Source organism: Vigna angularis, chromosome 1, assembly GCF_016808095.1.
Source record: "Vigna angularis cultivar LongXiaoDou No.4 chromosome 1, ASM1680809v1, whole genome shotgun sequence".
NCBI lineage: Eukaryota > Viridiplantae > Streptophyta > Magnoliopsida > Fabales > Fabaceae > Vigna > Vigna angularis.
In genome coordinates this window covers 27,619,550-27,637,365 of record NC_068970.1, presented here as the reverse complement: position 1 = coordinate 27,637,365, position 17,816 = coordinate 27,619,550, and the positions used below count along the sequence as shown (strand labels likewise).

At 30.3% G+C, this 17,816-nt stretch overlaps 1 protein-coding gene across 1 annotated transcript; it reads left to right on the top strand.

Moving 5' to 3' along the window:
- The first annotated feature begins 5,333 nt into the window (after positions 1 to 5,333).
- Positions 5,334 to 7,993, top strand: LOC108341183 (ferredoxin--nitrite reductase, chloroplastic). Its single transcript, XM_017578843.2, has 4 exons — positions 5,334 to 5,782; positions 6,090 to 6,444; positions 6,601 to 6,892; positions 7,071 to 7,993. The coding sequence occupies exons 1-4, from the start codon at positions 5,419 to 5,421 to the stop codon at positions 7,806 to 7,808; spliced, it is 1,749 nt and encodes a 582-aa protein (XP_017434332.1). The 5' UTR covers positions 5,334 to 5,418; the 3' UTR covers positions 7,809 to 7,993.
- Positions 7,994 to 17,816: the final 9,823 nt, after the last annotated feature.

The window sequence follows — 17,816 nt, the reverse complement described above, 5'->3', positions numbered from 1 at the left end:
TCATGGAGCAGCTCTAGTAGATTAGGAATATTTAGACCTTGTATTAAGGGTTAAGTAGTATAGGGGGCCTAGTATTTAGGGTCAAGTAGTGTAGGACAATATTTGTGCCTAACTTAAGCTAATCGTAAGTGATTAGTTTTGTAACCTTATCTTGGTGGAAAATGTCCCACATGAGATATGGTGGCCACATGGCAAGCTCTTAAGTGAAGAATTTTCTTACAAAGGTAGTGGTCATGTGTCATTTTCCTAGTGAGAAACTTTTACAAAAGTGACTTTCCACATGACAAACTCTTAGTGGAAAGTTTTCTTACAAAGGTAGTGGTCATGTCATTCTCCTAATGGAGAAACTCTTACTAAAGTGGCTTTCCACTTGACACTTTAGGAGTGGAGAATTTTTCTAAAAGTTAGAGTGCCACATGTTAAGGTCTCCTTCACCAAGATAGGATTTTTAGGGTTTGGTGCAAGATAACATTTTGGGTTTTGGTCTATTTTGGCGACACCTTCATCTATAAATAGAGGTCTCTCTCTCTTTGTAAATCCACTTTAAGATTTGTAATGAAATGTTGTCAATTTTTGAGTCATTCTTAACTTGTCTCTAAGTCATGCCTAAAGCATCCCATGAGTCTCTCTAACCACCTTTCTTTAGAGTTGGTCCAACTTCTTTAAAAGCATCATCAACTCCTTCATCCCACCACAAATACACCAAAATCAAGAGAAACCATCATCATCACTTACATGCCACTTCTACCACTATAGTTTCATCTTCTTACTTTGACCTAGCCTAGCTTAAGGAGGAACCTATAAAAAAGAGAAGCATATTGAATCCTCTAATATGTGTAAAACACATATAATTATGCATTTATAAATAGGAAGATATAAGGAGATAGGACTAAGTCTATTTCATCTAACCAAAATAAACATTCGTTTGTAATTATGTCTTAATTAATTAATTTTTAAGATATAATCATTTATAGTTTAATTAATTACAAATCATTTATATTTTATAAGTAAATTACAAAGTTGAAATTTAATTTATGTCCCTTTATTTTTTAAATTTAATAATTTTAAATTTTAAATTATCACATGAAATGGAAGGATTTAATTTGCATAGATTTAACCAAAGATCGCATATGGACTTGTTTACACAAGATTATTTATCCCTCATATAAGTTATACAATTAGGTCATAAATTATGTAAATAATCATTATTTGTTGCATGATAATGTATTGATTTATCTAATATTATCACTATTCATAGGTCATGAGTTATTCAAAGAATAATCTTTTGTCGCAACATAAAGCAATACAAAGCAACACTCCATATTTTACCTCAAGTAAAATAAAATTTGCAAATGTATCTATTCAACAAAGAATCATTCATAGAATTATCCTTCGTCGCAATATAAAGCTATGATTCACATTTCATTTATTAAAGTGAAGATCATAAATTCATTGATTCACAAGGTGTTCAGAGTAAACAAATCTTGCAAAAAATTGTCCTTTATCTCATAAAAAAGAAGAAATACATATGACATTGATTAAATCAAATAGTTTAAATGCTCAAACTCATGCCACATTACTATTCATAGGTCACATATTTTACATAAAGTTATCCTTTGATATAGTAAAGTTACTTATAGGTTGCGAATGTTGCATAAAATTTCCATTTGTCAATAACACAAAACATATATTTATATACGTTAAATCCAAAGTAATAAATGTTTATATTAATGTGAGATTATTAACATCAAACAACATAAATTGAGCTCTATACTCATCGTTCTGTTTATTTGAATTTGTTCTTTTTCCTGATTTTAGTTTTACTTTTTGTGTTATCAATTTACATTACTGAAATTATAATTGGAATTAGAATTAATTGAATACGAATTAGATTGAATTAAATTAAAATTTAATTTGTATAAATTGGTTTAGTCAATTGAATTGGTAAATTGTTCAAACTGAATATAATTTTTAGAAAACTATAATTTTCAAATTGTTTGGTTGTTTGAGTATGTGTATTAATTTGTTTTGATTATTATCGATTTTGATTTTAATATATAATTCTGTTTTCCAATTTACATTTTTCATTTTTAAATTCCTAAACCTCCAATTTTAATTTTTATGGAAAAATACTAAAGATGTGAAATATTAGTATGCTTCACCTTTTATTTTTATTTCATAATTTCTAGTCACTTTCAGTTCTTGGTGAAACCTTCATTGTATGCTTTTCATTTTTTTTTTAATTTCTAGTCCATTTTCAACAATAGTCCTTGCATCAACCATTGTTGAAGTCATGTAAAACTATTAGAGTAAGAATCGCTATTGTATATGCAATTCTTTATATATTAATTTTACTTGAATAGTTAATTTTAAGATACATTTAACCAAATATGGATAAATAGTGAATTTAGTACAATAAATATTGACATGTTTTGTTTTTAGTAGAATAAAAAAAAATTATAGTCTTAATACAAAAATTTTAATTCTTTTAATTTTATTTAAACTTCGTTATTTGTTAAGGTAAGTAATTGAATAAATGTTTGGTTTTAGTAATTGTTATTAAAGAAATTTTTTTAACATTAATAGAAGTAAGTATTTTACCCTTGGGTTTTTGTTTTATAAGTTTAAAATTATTAGTGGTTCATTGAATGATAATTGTATACTAACATTAATTTTTCTTTTGATTACCTTAAACATTAACAAATTCAAACAAAATTAGTTGAATTAAAACTATATTTTTTCTTATTGTACTGAATATAAAGTAAATTAATAATTGTTTTACTGAATCGACTATTTACCTATCAAATAGCAAACAAACCATTCTCAAACACAATTAATCACAATTTAGCTTACTTTAGATCACATCACATCACAAACAAAATTACAAAGAAATGTTTCAACACCATTTTCAATCAATATATAATAATTTGTGCATCAAAGTCCAAAATCATTTCGATTGGAAATATAAATTACTAAATGCTTAAATATAGTTAAATCATAACCAAAGATCAAATATTATAAAAAGTATATTACTTTGTCATCCCAAAGTGTTAAAATATATTTACAAAAATATTTTGCCCACATTTTTTTCGAAGTCTAATGTTTCAGAGTCTAATGATCATTGCTGGTTGAAAAACTATAATATATTTATATAAGTTAACACAAATTTATGAACAAGAAATAATATTTTTGGTGTATCAACCAATTATAACATCAACCTCCATCAGTTCCAACTCATATGGTCATCATCTTTTGAAATACATGGTAACGTTATACACCAAAACTCAAAATGAACATACTTAAAATTAATTAATTAACATACAAAAATAAACAAATAACATAATTAATATGTCTTTAACATCATTTGGTTTATTACTAAATATATGTTATATCTGAAATAGCTAATAAAAATATTAGTTAAAATATATATAATAGTGTAGGATTAACGCAATAGAAAGAAATAAAGAAATTAAAGACTTTCTTTTGAATTATAATACATTATATTTGGAGATACGTAAATATTTAAGATCACATAACGAATATATAAGCTCACAAATGAGTTAGCTGTCGTGTTTTTTTTATGATATAAATGTTGTTATCATTTTTTTTGTTTTTCTTAGTTATGAATTATTAATATTGTGAAGAAGAGGACACCTCGGCTAGCCTATTGACTTAGGACAAAAAGATATCAAACATCCAAATGAGAAGCATAAATCTAATAAACATAATTAAGAATAACTAATAAAATTAAGATGATTAATAATAAGATAAGGAAACCTAGACTAAATACTCCTATGAATTTTGGATACACAATGGATATGTCTATTAAAGTATTATAAATAAGTATTATTCACCTTGTACTTGATTTAATTAATATAATATTTATTATTTGTGACGTATTGTTAACTTGAGAATGAATTTGTATGTTTTTAGGTAAAAAGCTTTCACAATCAAGTTTGTTGAAGGATACCCGGATTAACTTATAGCAAGATACATCAATATTAAAGAAGGATATTTGAAGTAGACACGTGAAGAATATATATACATATTTGACCTTTGTAAAAACAAATACTTTAATTATTTTTGTTATTAATAATAAACCTTTTATTTGTCTTTTTTTAATAAAGATTAAGAAAGAAAAATCAAGAGTTTAGTTTTAAAAGAAAAAAAAATGTTAATATTTTATTTTGTTATCTCATACGTTAACTTTTATAGGCCATTTCCATACACTACTTAAAGATGATTTTATATAAATACAATAATTACATCCGAAATCAATATTAGTAAGTAAATTAATCAATTTTTTGAACGAGGTTAAATTCATTTTAATTTTTATATTCAGGTTTGAAATAATTATGAGACTTTCTATTTTTCTTTTTTTACTTCTTCACCATAACTATGAGTAAATTAATTAAACATCAGTTAAAATTATTATAATTGATAAAAAGTAATTAACACTATCTAAACTTTTGAAAAAACAATAAATAGAAAAGGATAAAAAGATCAATCTATGGCGAAACGACGAATAGACATGCACAGTTGTCACTTTATAGTTCCGCAGTATTTGGATCACCTTTGCCTCTTCGCAAACTCCTAAGGTTTAAGGATCCTATCCACAAAATTTGTCATATACCCTTACCATGTGTTTCTATTAATTTACGATTAAGTGCATGTTTAAGATTTTATTCAATTCAATAAATAAATTAATTTTAATTATTTTAAAATTACAACTGATCAATAATTACTTCTTAAAATAATTCAATAGATGCAATCCCAGCTGCAGACGTGACCTTTGAAAATTCTATTTCAAATTGGCTTCTTTTTCTTTTTCTTTTCGCCTTTTATTATAAACTATCTTCAAGACCTCTTTTCGTGGTCTTCGTTTAAATCACATCTAAAAACGTTGCATGTAGCCGCATATAGATTCACAATACAATGAGTGATCCTTAAAAGTCACAACCAAGTAAACAGAAGAAAAAGTAAAGAAGAGAAAAACCGTGGAGATACATAAAATATTATTTTATGAAAGAATTCTTATATCTCCATAAAAAAGAAACTACTAAATCCACAAAAATACCTAGAAAAGTTCAATAATATTATTCATTATTTGCAACAACTGTAGAAAAAATCTACACTATTATCAATAAATGTTTTGGTTAAACTTAGAAAAAGATGAAAAAAACTAAACAATATTTTGTGTAAAAAGTAAAGATGAGATGGTATTGCTTGTAAGGTTAATATGATGAGGAAGTGACCCTTGGTGGCATTGAAGGGTCTCTTGATCCGAGGAAGATCACCTCTTGCTTACTTGTAAGGTCCTTCTTCACTCTGGTCCTTTCATCCTACAAAAATGCAAACTCTTCTCTCAACCCGCCATTACAGTAACCTCCAACTCATTCTCAACACACGTTCCATCCAATGTCTTCTTTTACTGTTCGTTTTCTGGCCCCTCCATGCTGCCCCAGCTCTCGCTCCAAGACATTGCTCTGTGCCACGCCGACGGTGGCTCCGGCTGCCCCAGATGCGGTGGAGGCGTCCAGGTTGGAGCCTAGAGTGGAGGAGAGAGATGGGTACTGGGTTTTGAAGGAACAGTACAGGGGAGGAATCAGCCCTCAAGAAAAGGTGAAGCTTGAGAAAGACCCCATGAAGCTTTTCATGGAAGGTGGGATTGAGGATCTGGCTAAGATTTCCCTTGAGGAAATTGAGAGCTCCAAGCACACTAAGGATGATATTGATGTTAGACTCAAGTGGCTTGGACTTTTTCATAGGAGAAAGCATCACTGTAAGTTTCACCTTTTCAACTTCCTTTTGCTTTGATTAGTGGAAACAAAGAGTTTGTATGGATTCATTTTTCAGTAAGTAATCCTGAAAGAAAGAAAGCTTGAAAGTATACCCTGAGTCTCAAACTGTGAGGACCACATAAGTTGTTGATATTTTAAGTTAATTGCGTTTCAAACTCTGGTGAAGAACAGAATTTAGTTTCAGCACTATTACAAGTGCTTGTACTTTTATGTTTGAATCAAAACTAGAGTTTAGTCTTAGTAATTCACACAGAGGACGAATTAAAGGTTTTTCATTTGCAAAACCAGATGGTAGATTTATGATGAGGCTGAAGCTTCCAAATGGGGTGACAACTAGTGCTCAGACTCGATATTTGGCGAGTGTTATCAGGAAGTACGGAAAAGATGGGTGTGCTGATGTAACAACGAGGCAGAATTGGCAAATTAGAGGTGTGGTGCTACCTGATGTGCCAGAAATTCTTAAGGGACTAGCAGAGGTTGGTTTGACGAGTCTGCAGAGTGGCATGGACAATGTGAGAAACCCTGTGGGTAACCCTCTTGCAGGCATTGACCCTGATGAGATTGTTGACACTAGACCTTACAACAACTTGTTATCTCAATTCATCACTGCCAATTCACTCGGAAACCCAGCCATGTCAAACTTGTAAGTATACACTTAATGGAGTATGTGTGGAGAAACTTCTTCATAAGCACATCTAGTAGAAAAAACTAAGGAGTTGTTTTTCTTTTCTTAGAGAGCTTATCGATAAGTTTTATCCAATCATCCACTTTGAATCATTAGTTGTTTGGAATTGTGCAGGCCTAGGAAGTGGAATGTGTGTGTGGTGGGATCCCACGATCTGTTTGAGCATCCCCACATCAATGATCTGGCTTACATGCCGGCTAATAATAAGGATGGTCGTTTTGGATTCAACTTACTGGTTGGTGGTTTCTTCAGTGCCAAGAGATGTGCTGAAGCAATTCCACTCGATGCGTGGGTCTCTGCAGATGATGTAATCCCAGTTTGTAAAGCTGTACTTGAGACATATAGGGACCTTGGCTTCAGAGGGAACAGGCAGAAAACAAGAATGATGTGGTTGATTGACGAACTCGTAAGTGGATTATTTTATGAAATTTTCCCACTTTTGTCTGACATCTGTTTAAGTTGAATTATGCTTAATATGTTCTTTTGTAAAATGTAATCAATCTAAACAAAGACTAATGCAATTTATAGAAGGAAAATAGGTGTATCTGCTTGGGAAGTAAGTGAAAAGTGTTTGAAAAATGCAGGGGATAGAAGTATTCAGGTCAGAGGTAGAGAAAAGAATGGCAGGGAAGCAGCTGGAGAGAGCACAGGAAGATCTGGTTAAGAAACAATGGGAAAGAAGAGACTACTTAGGTGTTCATCCACAGAAACAGGAGGGCATAAGCTATGTTGGTATTCACATTCCAGTTGGGAGAGTCCAAGCAGATGAGATGGATGAGTTGGCCCGTTTGGCAGATGAATATGGAACTGGTGAGCTCAGACTCACAGTGGAGCAAAACATAATAATCCCAAATGTGGACAACTCAAAACTTGAGGCTTTGCTCAAAGAGCCTCTCTTGAAAGACAGGTTTTCACCTGAACCTTCTCTCCTAATGAAAACACTGGTGGCATGCACTGGTAACCAGTTCTGTGGGCAAGCTATTATTGAGACAAAAGCCAGGGCATTGAAAGTCACTGAGGAAGTGGAGAGGCAAGTGGCTGTGACTAGGCCAGTGAGAATGCATTGGACTGGGTGCCCCAACACCTGTGGGCAGGTGCAAGTTGCAGATATTGGTTTCATGGGGTGCATGGCTAGGGATGAGAATGGTAAAGCCACTGAAGGTGTGGATATTTTCCTGGGTGGGAGAATTGGAAGTGATTCACATTTAGCAGAGTTGTATAACAAGGGTGTGCCTTGCAAGAATTTGGTGCCTGTTGTTGTAGACATACTGGTAAAACACTTCGGAGCTGTCCAAAGGAATAGAGAGGAAGAGGAAGATTAAGTTTTAATGGTTATTGGTAATTTTAGTCTCTTAACTAAATCTGGTATTGTTGTCTCTGGACAAAGTCATTAATTCCCTCTACATAGAAGAGAAAAGGATGATTACGAGAGATGCAATACAAGGATGTTCCATGTATTATATGATATGCAAGTACACTTTTAATAAGACATGCTCATTCTTTGCTAGTCTCTAAGTTTCACTTCTTTTCTCCAAAGATGTCTACTATATTTCTTGTTTTCTTTATTGAAAGGGTATTGATAGAGACAAATGTTAATCTTTCAAACTTTTGATTGGGATAATTTTCCATCAAAAGATGACATTTGTTTCCTGAAGAATGGCTAAAGAAAAACTACTAACAACTAAATAAATAAATAAAAAAAACTGCTAACTACTTAATAACGGCTGGAACAATTCAATAGCTAATTTTTAGATCTCCTTTTATAATATTTACTTATAAGAGATCTAACAATAGTTCTCCCAAAAAAGTCACACTGTCGTCAAGGTGAGAGGAAGGAAACTATTGCATGATAGTCTCCAATAACATAGGTAGTAGCGGTTGAGGCATTGTGAAGGGTGAGATAGCCATTTTCAATAAAGAAAGATGGAACATGGGTGATCTGATATGGGCCATAAAAACGTCGGCGATTCATGCCTTGAACATAGCACAAAGAGTCTGCATCTTTTTGTTGAGTTGTGAGCGAGGAACAACCCAGAATGGCCTTAGCTGGTCATACTCCTCAGATTCCTGAATCACCGAAATCTTGTACTTGGAGAGGCCGCGACGACTTGGGAGCAAGTAGAAAAAGAAAATAACAAACTTAGTTTTCCAAAATTTCTGTTCTTTAATTTTTTTCTTTCCAAATTTCTTTTAAGTTTTTATATCTTACATTTTTCCTATTTTTGTTTTGATCACGTTATAATCTTTTAAAAGTTATTATAATTTTTAAATGCATCATGTTTTCTAAAAGTATACCAATATTAGAATCTTTTTAAGTTATGATAGTGTTTATGTACATGAGTATTTTAAGTGTAAAAACAAACTTAAACACTTAAAAGAGAATATTGATGAATAAATATACATTTTAACTTGAGTGATATCTTTCATACCTAATTTCCTCGTAAATTCGAAAGATTAACTCATGTGCTTAAAATAGAGTTTTCCAATCGCATGATTCATGGCAACTTGATTTAGAAAGTTGATTAGTTTCCAGTGAAGTTCTTTTCCTTTGAGTTAATATTGATATAAATATTGATATAGAACGAAGTTTTGAAATTACTAAGTTTTGTCTAAGAGTGCAAAAGGATAAGTGTGTATGTGTATGCTATCATTTAGCCTTTAATATTGGATTTTTAATTGGTTTTTACACTTTAATAAAATATTTTAATTAGGATTTGTTATAATTGCGTTTATTTAACATGAGATACAAAAACATGTTAAAAATGGCCTTTTAGTTGCATAAATGTTCTATGAATATTTTGAGGTGTGTTACTAACTAAGTTGAGCTTATTGAGGTGTAAAAATGAATTGGGTAAAGTGTCATGACACCTTAAAGATAAATCCAAAAACTCAATACCATAAGAAGTCAATCCAAGCATAGTATGAAAAAGTGAAAAATTTGGGTAAGTCTAAAGGAGAGAACAAGCAACAAAAAATGAATCTTGTGGTTTTCTCTATTTTTTTTTTCTACTAAAAGGGCTTTGATAATTAATAAATGTTTATAATTTGCTTTTTACTTAATATAAGAGATAAAAGAATAGACTTGATTAGACATGATAATATTTAATTGAGAATATACTTTTGTTAAATTTACTATGATTAATTTACAAAGTTCTTATTTTTAATTGAGAATGTATTTTGGTTAATAGTAAGAACGACAACAAATTAATAGAAAATTTACATGGATTAATTTGAAATCTAAGATAATAATTAATTGAATAATAATCTTTAGATAACCAACGATAAATCATATTTTGAAAAATGGGTGAAATCAACCTATTTTTCTTTGTTTTTATCTTTTTAAATCTTTTTATAAATTTATTTCTTTATTTTGTTTTTTAATCTTTTATTTATTGATTTTTATCTTCTTTATTGTTTTTGTTTTACTAACACTTTTGTATAGTTTTTATAAGAATTAATTTGTTAAAAATCAATTTGGTGTTTGTTAAGAGACGACTTAGGGTTGAATTTATTTTTTCTATTTTGTTAGCTACTATCTTAGTAATACTAAAGTTGCTATAGTTTAGTAGTGTTAATTTGATCGCGTCAACGACAAAGTTATCAAGAAGACTCCTTGATGCTCAAGTTAGTAAGAAAGTTAGGATCTTTGTATAAATTGTGTGTATTAGTGTTTATGAGAGAGTGAGTATTCCTCAATAAATACTAGTTATATTTATAAGATCAACATAGATCGTGAACTTATGTTCCTATTAGAATAATAGTTAACTAAGGAGTATAATAACATTATGATAGATAATAATAGAATGATAAGTAATATCTAACACACCAAACTACTGATATTTAATTATAATATCTAAATATTATCCAAATAGATATAAGTTTGAGTTATTCCATAATAAAAATACTTAAAGACCTTATTGGACCGAGCTCTTTAAGATGCTCATTAGCCAGGTAAAAACACTTAATGTTTCTCTCGAATGAGTTTTTCATAATAACCTTGTATAATGTGTTTTAAAAAGAACTTTTCAAAATACATTAAATACATTTTAGATTGAGTGTTTCTTTTTCTTCTCGCTTCTTTGGCACCATTCTTTCTCTTTGTTTTTCCTTTGTAGTGGTGTTGATTATTCAAAAAGCAAGATGACTATGATGGTGACAGCAACAACAGTAGTGTGAAGTGTTTGAATTATTTTTCTGTGATTATGGGTGCGCTGTTAGTAATTTGGAGTTGCAGCAAGCAATTACCTTTTTTATTTTGATAGCATTTTTATTGTTTTCTATTATTTATTTATACGGTGTTAACCATTAAAAACGAGGGTTACTCTTTATACCATTCCACATTTCTCCATGCATCCCACACTTTTTAAAAATCTTAAAATTGTCCTTGTATTTTAAAAAACCCTACATCCTATTTTTTTTTTAATGAATTTCAAAATTTGTTAGAAGAAGAATTCTTTCAACAGATTTCAAGCTATGTTAAAGGATTTTTTAAGCCTTCAACGAATTTTAAAGTTTGTTGAAACTTTTCGAAAATCTTTTAATGTATTTTGAAATTTGTTAAAGGACTTTTTCTTCAACAAATTTTAACATATGTGAAAGAATTTTTTTCTAAACGGATTTCAAAATCGGTTAAAAGATTTTTCGAAAGCTTGAAAATTTTTTCAAAATCTTGTTAAAAGATGAATATTTTTTAAATGTGAAGCTACAGGAAGAAAAGTGGAAAGGTGCATATAACACTGATTAAAAACAACTAATATTGATATAAGAAATTACCATAATAAATCGATCACATTTAAGTCCAAAGTTGTTATGCCAAAAAGGCATAAAAAAGCGAATGGTTTACGAACATAATTAAAAAAGTTTTTCCCTGCATCTCTTTATGTTTCTTCTTGCATCCCATATTTTTATTTTGTTAATTTTGAATTGGGTAATCTAGAAGTCAACATTGATTTATGGACTGTGCAATTCAAAAGCAAAAATATTTTTAAGTTATGTAATTCATAAGCTTTTCAGATCACACAATTAAAAAACTATAAGTGATTTCCTAATTATGTTATTCAAAAGCTAAAAATTACTTTCAAAAGTTGCAAGGGGTTAAAAAGAATTAGTTTTTGGATTGCATAATTTGGAATTCATTTTTATTTTATGGATTACACAATTTGAAAATAATATTTTACTTTTAAATTATACAATCTAAAAAAGATAAAATGAGAATTTTTAATATGGGAGTGCAGGAAGAAACTATCCATAATTAATAACAATAAATAAAAGGCCTAGCCCATCTTTAGACATCCCAAGTTCTGTCAATACAACCAATTATTTGTAGGTTTTTTTCATGGTGCACCCTCACGATTTCTAACTGCACTCGCAAAAACCAGTTTTAAAAAATGCACTCCTTTCCGAAAACAATATTGTAATTTTGTTCACTTTAATATAAATGGACCTTTTAAGTTCAACCTTTTTTCTCTTTTTACCACCCTCAATATTAACAACTATTATTTAATCTCTAATATAAAGTTCTAGAGTTACAAAATACAAAATGACGTGTTAAACTACGTCGTCATTATACTTTTAGCGTGAAATTATGAAATCGAATCCTCTAAAATACAGAAACTCACTTTAACAAGTTAGATAGATAATCTTACTACAACAACCGGGTACTGATTTTCATATTAATGTGTTAAAATATTTGTGTTAATTTTCTTACTAATAATTAAGAATACTATTCGTTTTAAGTTATGTCTTTTCCTTACTTTTATTTCTCCAATTTCTCATGTAATAACCTATTATAAAATCTTTACAATGATAAAAGAATAAAATAAAACAACATAAATAAATACACTTAGGGTCAATTTAATTTTTTTAACAAAAATAGAGGTATTCTAAAATCTTTAGGCTCAACAATCACTTTTAAAATATTATCTGTTTTAAAACCTGAAATTTATATGGCCGATTTTGATTTTAAAATATATTTTAAGAAATTGAAAGAAAACTATATTTTTAAATTGTCTTTAAGTACACCTAAAACAGTGTGGAAGTTATGAGAAAAAATTAGTCATTAAAATTAAAAAAAAAATGAAAGGTGATGACGAAATGAGAACCTGGGATATGACCAGGAAAAATCAAGTCATCGATGGCAGCTTGAAGATGAATGAGAAGAACAAGACGAAGCATTTTGCACCATTTAATGCAATAGTCAAGCACTGTCAATTACAACCACAAAATCTAGTAACGTTTTCAGCTGCACTTTAGCACAGGTATGGAACCTAATGTGGTGTCCACAACCTTTATTCAACTAAAATATTATGCATTGTTCTTAGTTTTTTTATATTATTTTATTTTGACGTTATTTGTTTTTTTTAGTCCACTATTTTTTCTTAATGTGTATGTGATGATTTGTGATTTATGAATGTAGCACCGAAAGGTGTATAGAGATATATTTTCTGTATTTGTATAGTTCCCTCTTTCCTGCGAAAAGATTCAGTTTTGTTACTCTTAAAGCATTAGTATACTCTAAAGCAAAAGATAATAATAATGAGATATAGGACTTGCTTGCTTTTACCCTCTTCTCCAACCGACCGACCTTATACATAGGAGATACTTTAAGCCTCAAATATCTACACAAGGATTCGGATACCAATCAAGAAAAATAAATATTGGCAATTTCAAACACAATAAAAACTCTTGAAGGAATTGAATAGAGTTTTGAATTTTTCTCATTAAACACTTTAAGTTTTTTAATAGCGTTTAAAAAAAAGTATATAAAGAAAAGCAAAGACAAGCTTGTTTTTATCACAATCCAACGTTTATTGCAATTCAGTTCTTGACCTTTTCAAAGATCATTTGTAAGTATGTCTTGTGTTATATTTTTTTTTATTGTTGTAACATTACAATCATTATTTTCTTTCAAAGTCAGTAGAATATTTGTAGACTTCACTTGACTCATAGTTATATCAACAAGTAAAGATTATTCACTGGGATTTAACCTCCCAGCAAAAGGGTGATCAATTAAACTTTGTGTTAAATCATGGTTATGATATCTCCATATAACCTTCAATATACCCTTCTCCATTAGAATTTGGTTTGCCCCTCAACTTAAATGGACACTCACATTTTCTTATGTCGTATATACTCGACTAAACATTAGGTTTGTATTTCCTGTACTTTCCATCCCTTTCACATCCTAAGAGAACAAACGTCTTTTTCTCAGGTTCACTAGTAGTTTTATCAGATCTTAAAGTTACCACAACAAACCCAAAATGAAAAGCAATTCCTCAAACTCATTCAATTAGCTAATCATGTGTGGGAAATATTTGATCGGTTGTAAAATTATTTATATAATCTCCCTCGCATATTCATTGATGAAAGAAGATAAATATGATACAAAGCTTAAATTCATTTGTGAATTCATTAAATCAAAAGGATAATCATCCATCTTAAAATATTAAACACCTATAACATAACATCTTTACCACTTAATACCTTAATTAATACCAATAATAATACCTCAACAAAATCTTATAAAAAAATTCTAACAAATTAAAAATAAAATTAGAAACAAAAAACTTAAATAAAAATAAATTAAAGAAGTAACTTGATTTCAAAATCTGGCGAGGTCTTAATCGGATTTCGAAATTCGACACGCCTTAACCAGATTTTGAAATCCATCGAGACCTTAATCGGATTTCGACATTTGACAAGTCATTAACCGGATTTTGAAATATAGCGAGACCTTAATCAAATTACATAATTCAGCGAGGCCTTAACTGGATTTCAAAATCTGTGACATCCTTAACTGACTTTCAAAATCTGATTATGTATTTTTCCCCGAATTTTGAAATTCGATCAATTTCTTAATTGGATTTTGAAATTCGTTGATTTTGTAAACTGACTTTCAACATTCAGTTTGTTTCCTCAAGCATTAGGAAACACGAAAGCCACCAAAAGAAAAAAAGAAGAAAAACAAAGTAAAAAGAACAAATGAAGGGGGTGCAGGTTAGTAAATATATTCACAAGAATTAAATAAATTTTGGTAACTAGTAATTACTAATTACCTATCTTTTATTATTAAATAAGAGGAAAAACAATCTAATTAGAGGTGTAAAGAGAAGTGTTAAAGGTGCATGAAGAATCACTCCTATGACGGTGAAGGTAACTATTTTAAAATTTTTCTTTATGAAAAAAAGGTACTTTCTATTTCTAGATCAAATGATATTAGATTTCTAACAACGAAATCTATACGTTTAAATAAAAGAAAGAGCATACGTTTAAACAAAAGAAAGAGCAAACAAAAACAAAAGTTAAAGAGTTTTAGAAGTTCAATGATTGCACAACAAATTTGTTCAGAGATTAGAAAAATTTTAGAAAAAAAAGCCATTGAGCAAAATTCATTCAACAGTTAAAAGTTGTTTGAAAGAAATGAATATATATATATATATATATATATATATATATATATATATATATATATATATATATATATATATATATATATATATATATATATATTTGTTCAACTTCAAGCATAGATCATTGTTCTTCCTTCACTTCACTTTCGTCACCCTCCGGTCAAACTTGAACGTTACCTATATTTATAGATCTTGGAATGGACTTCAAATTAACGGCAACCTAATTACGGCCCAACTAATAATGATTGTACTTTGGTTTAATATAATCATTTTTAGCACTAATTCTTGCTTAAGGTCAACAACTCGATTAATCTTCCTCACCAACCAGTTCATTAGGTGTTCTTGACAAGTGAGACTGTCCTGTCTTAAGCTAGTCGGACAGTCATATGGTACACAGGCCCCTAAATCCCGAGCATGTCTTGATACGTGAAGGGGTTTTTAGTTGATAAGGCCCTGCACATTTTCGAGATAATGGGTTTCCGTGTAACCGATCGATCGAAAATGGTTTATTACATGAGAAGTTAATCCCTAGTCATGTCAGTTGAGGGAGGTTATAACTGATGGGAGTAGGATAGATGCCTTTTTGGGATTTGTATGCCCAATGAAACAAAAAGTCGAGAGTTGTGGATCGTCAGATCTTGCTTATTTCAACGACTAGTACTTGTCCATCTAAGCGTCCCTTTTGGCTATAAAGGGGTGAGGCTCAACATCATTTTCACCATTGCTATTTACATTCTCTCAAGAATCGTTCTTTTTCTCTCTAAGGTAGTAATGTTGATCGTTCTACTTTCTTCGTTTGAGGAGTCTGAGGGGAAAGCAGGCCAAGTTTATAGTAACAGCGAATTTGAGTCGTTGTTGTCATCAGTCAAGTCTTCGATTCTTGGATCGATCGAGTGAGGAGCGGTATCAGGTAACGAGGTGTTAGCCGTGAATATAAATAATGCTCTCATTTGTGCCAATATGGGTAGGGCAGCTGCAATATAGGTGGATTCAACTGAGGAGTGGATAGGGTCTTGCTCGTCGATGCCACCCGTTCTGGGGTACGGTTGGGCTCCTCATGATGTAGAGAACTATGTTTCCAACTTTTCTACCAGTTTATCCTTAGAGGAGTTCGTCGATGCAATGAGCTTGGTTCAAGAAGTTGTAGATGACAATCACTTCAAGCTCATCGTGTGCAAGTGGAACGAATAGGCTTTCCATGCAAGGAGGGTTATGCATTAGATTTTTTCTACGCATAATCGACTCTGTTTCGGGATATGGTCATTCTTTTACCACTATCAGAATTCCAAATGGGTGTTCTTAGGGAGCTAAACGTGGCCCATACACAACTATACCCTAACGGATGGGCATTTATGCAAGCGTTTGTTGTCATATGCAAGGCCCTGGACGTCACTCTTACCCCACCATCTTTCCTTTTCTTTTTCTGAATTTGACCGCATTCTAACAGGGCATAGGTGTCTCTAATTTTCCAAGAAAGGGAAGTTGTTGTTCAACACTTTCCACAAGGGTTTAATACTAAAATTTTGAAGGTAGTAATAAAGAAAGTAGATCGATCTAAATATTTTTTTAATATGGTTGACCGAAGTTCCTTTATTTGACCAAGATCCTAAGAGGTTGACCTTGTGGGCGAAATTCATGATGATGCTTGAAGAACGAGAGACGGTCAACCTGATCGATCAACTACCCCGTCACTTCTCCTCTCAAGATCTCATAAACCTCATTGAATTAGACGCACTCTATAATAGAGTGTTTAGTAAGCTTTCAATTATATATAGTTTTATAAATGTCATTTTTAACTTATATAAATTTTGTGACACGTCACCTGAAAGTTAATCTCGTTAACCGAATTTAACGACAGAGAGTCAATTGCTTCAATTTTTCACTTTTAGGGACACAATTGAGAAAAAAAATAAGAAAGAAACCTATTTGAGAAAACTCAACATAAATAGAATCTATGAGAATGATTAAACCAAACAATAATAATTATAATAATGATATTGATTACTATTATTATAATTATAATAATGATAATAATAATTTATTTAAATGGTTCAGCTAGAACTATTTTCAACTTAATTTTTACCGATTTCATTTTATTTCAATATCATTTCATCAAATTTTAAACAATAACTCACATTTCATTCTAAAATAATTTATACTAATTATATTTTATTTTAAATTACTTTTATGTAGAGGATGAAATGCTAATATTTCATTTTTGTTAATTAAATTATTTTTTTTAATTTATCAAACATATCACTTCATTCACTATCTTTTGTAAACTTTCATCTCATTTCTTTTATTTTCACAGTCTTTCTCTTAATCCAAACAACATCTTTACTCTCCTTATCCTCAAATCCACTCTCCCAAAGTTACTCTACCCACCTTCAAGCTTGGAGATACATTAAATAATTTTTCATACTACATTAATTGAAAATCTTTTCTTTAAACAATACTATGGTACATGATGTAACATCCCAAATTTAGTAATATAAAACTTATTAAAATGAAACATTACATGCATAATGATAAAATAAAACTACAGATTTGGTGAATAAAAATTTCACCTGAAGAACAAACATAACTGCCTATACTATAAGCTTCACTTTTCTCCTTCAGTTGCTCCAACTGAAAAGACTGTATCCCTGAGCTCACACCATTAAGGTGATCATCGCAAAAGAGAAACAACATACAAAGACAGGTCGTAGAAAAGCAAGGGTAAGCTAGAGTAATTTAATTTATTACAATTATCATGCAAATTACGCAAATACATAAGCACATGTCAAACGAACACTTTAAAGCATACAATGAACGACCATACATTACAAAAAGAATGAACGAACACTTGACTTGACCATCCGGATTGTATGAATATGTAGCTTGAGGCCGTTCGTGCACCCAGGTGGTGTAGTAACTGAAAAA

Coding starts and splice junctions, on each gene's coding strand:
- LOC108341183 (XM_017578843.2), top strand. CDS start 5,419: ATGTCTTCTTTTACTGTTCGTTTTCTGGCCCCTCCATGCTGCCCCAGC. Junction 5,783..6,089: donor TCATAGGAGAAAGCATCACT/GTAAGTTTCACC, acceptor TTGCAAAACCAG/ATGGTAGATTTATGATGAGG. Junction 6,445..6,600: donor AACCCAGCCATGTCAAACTT/GTAAGTATACAC, acceptor GGAATTGTGCAG/GCCTAGGAAGTGGAATGTGT.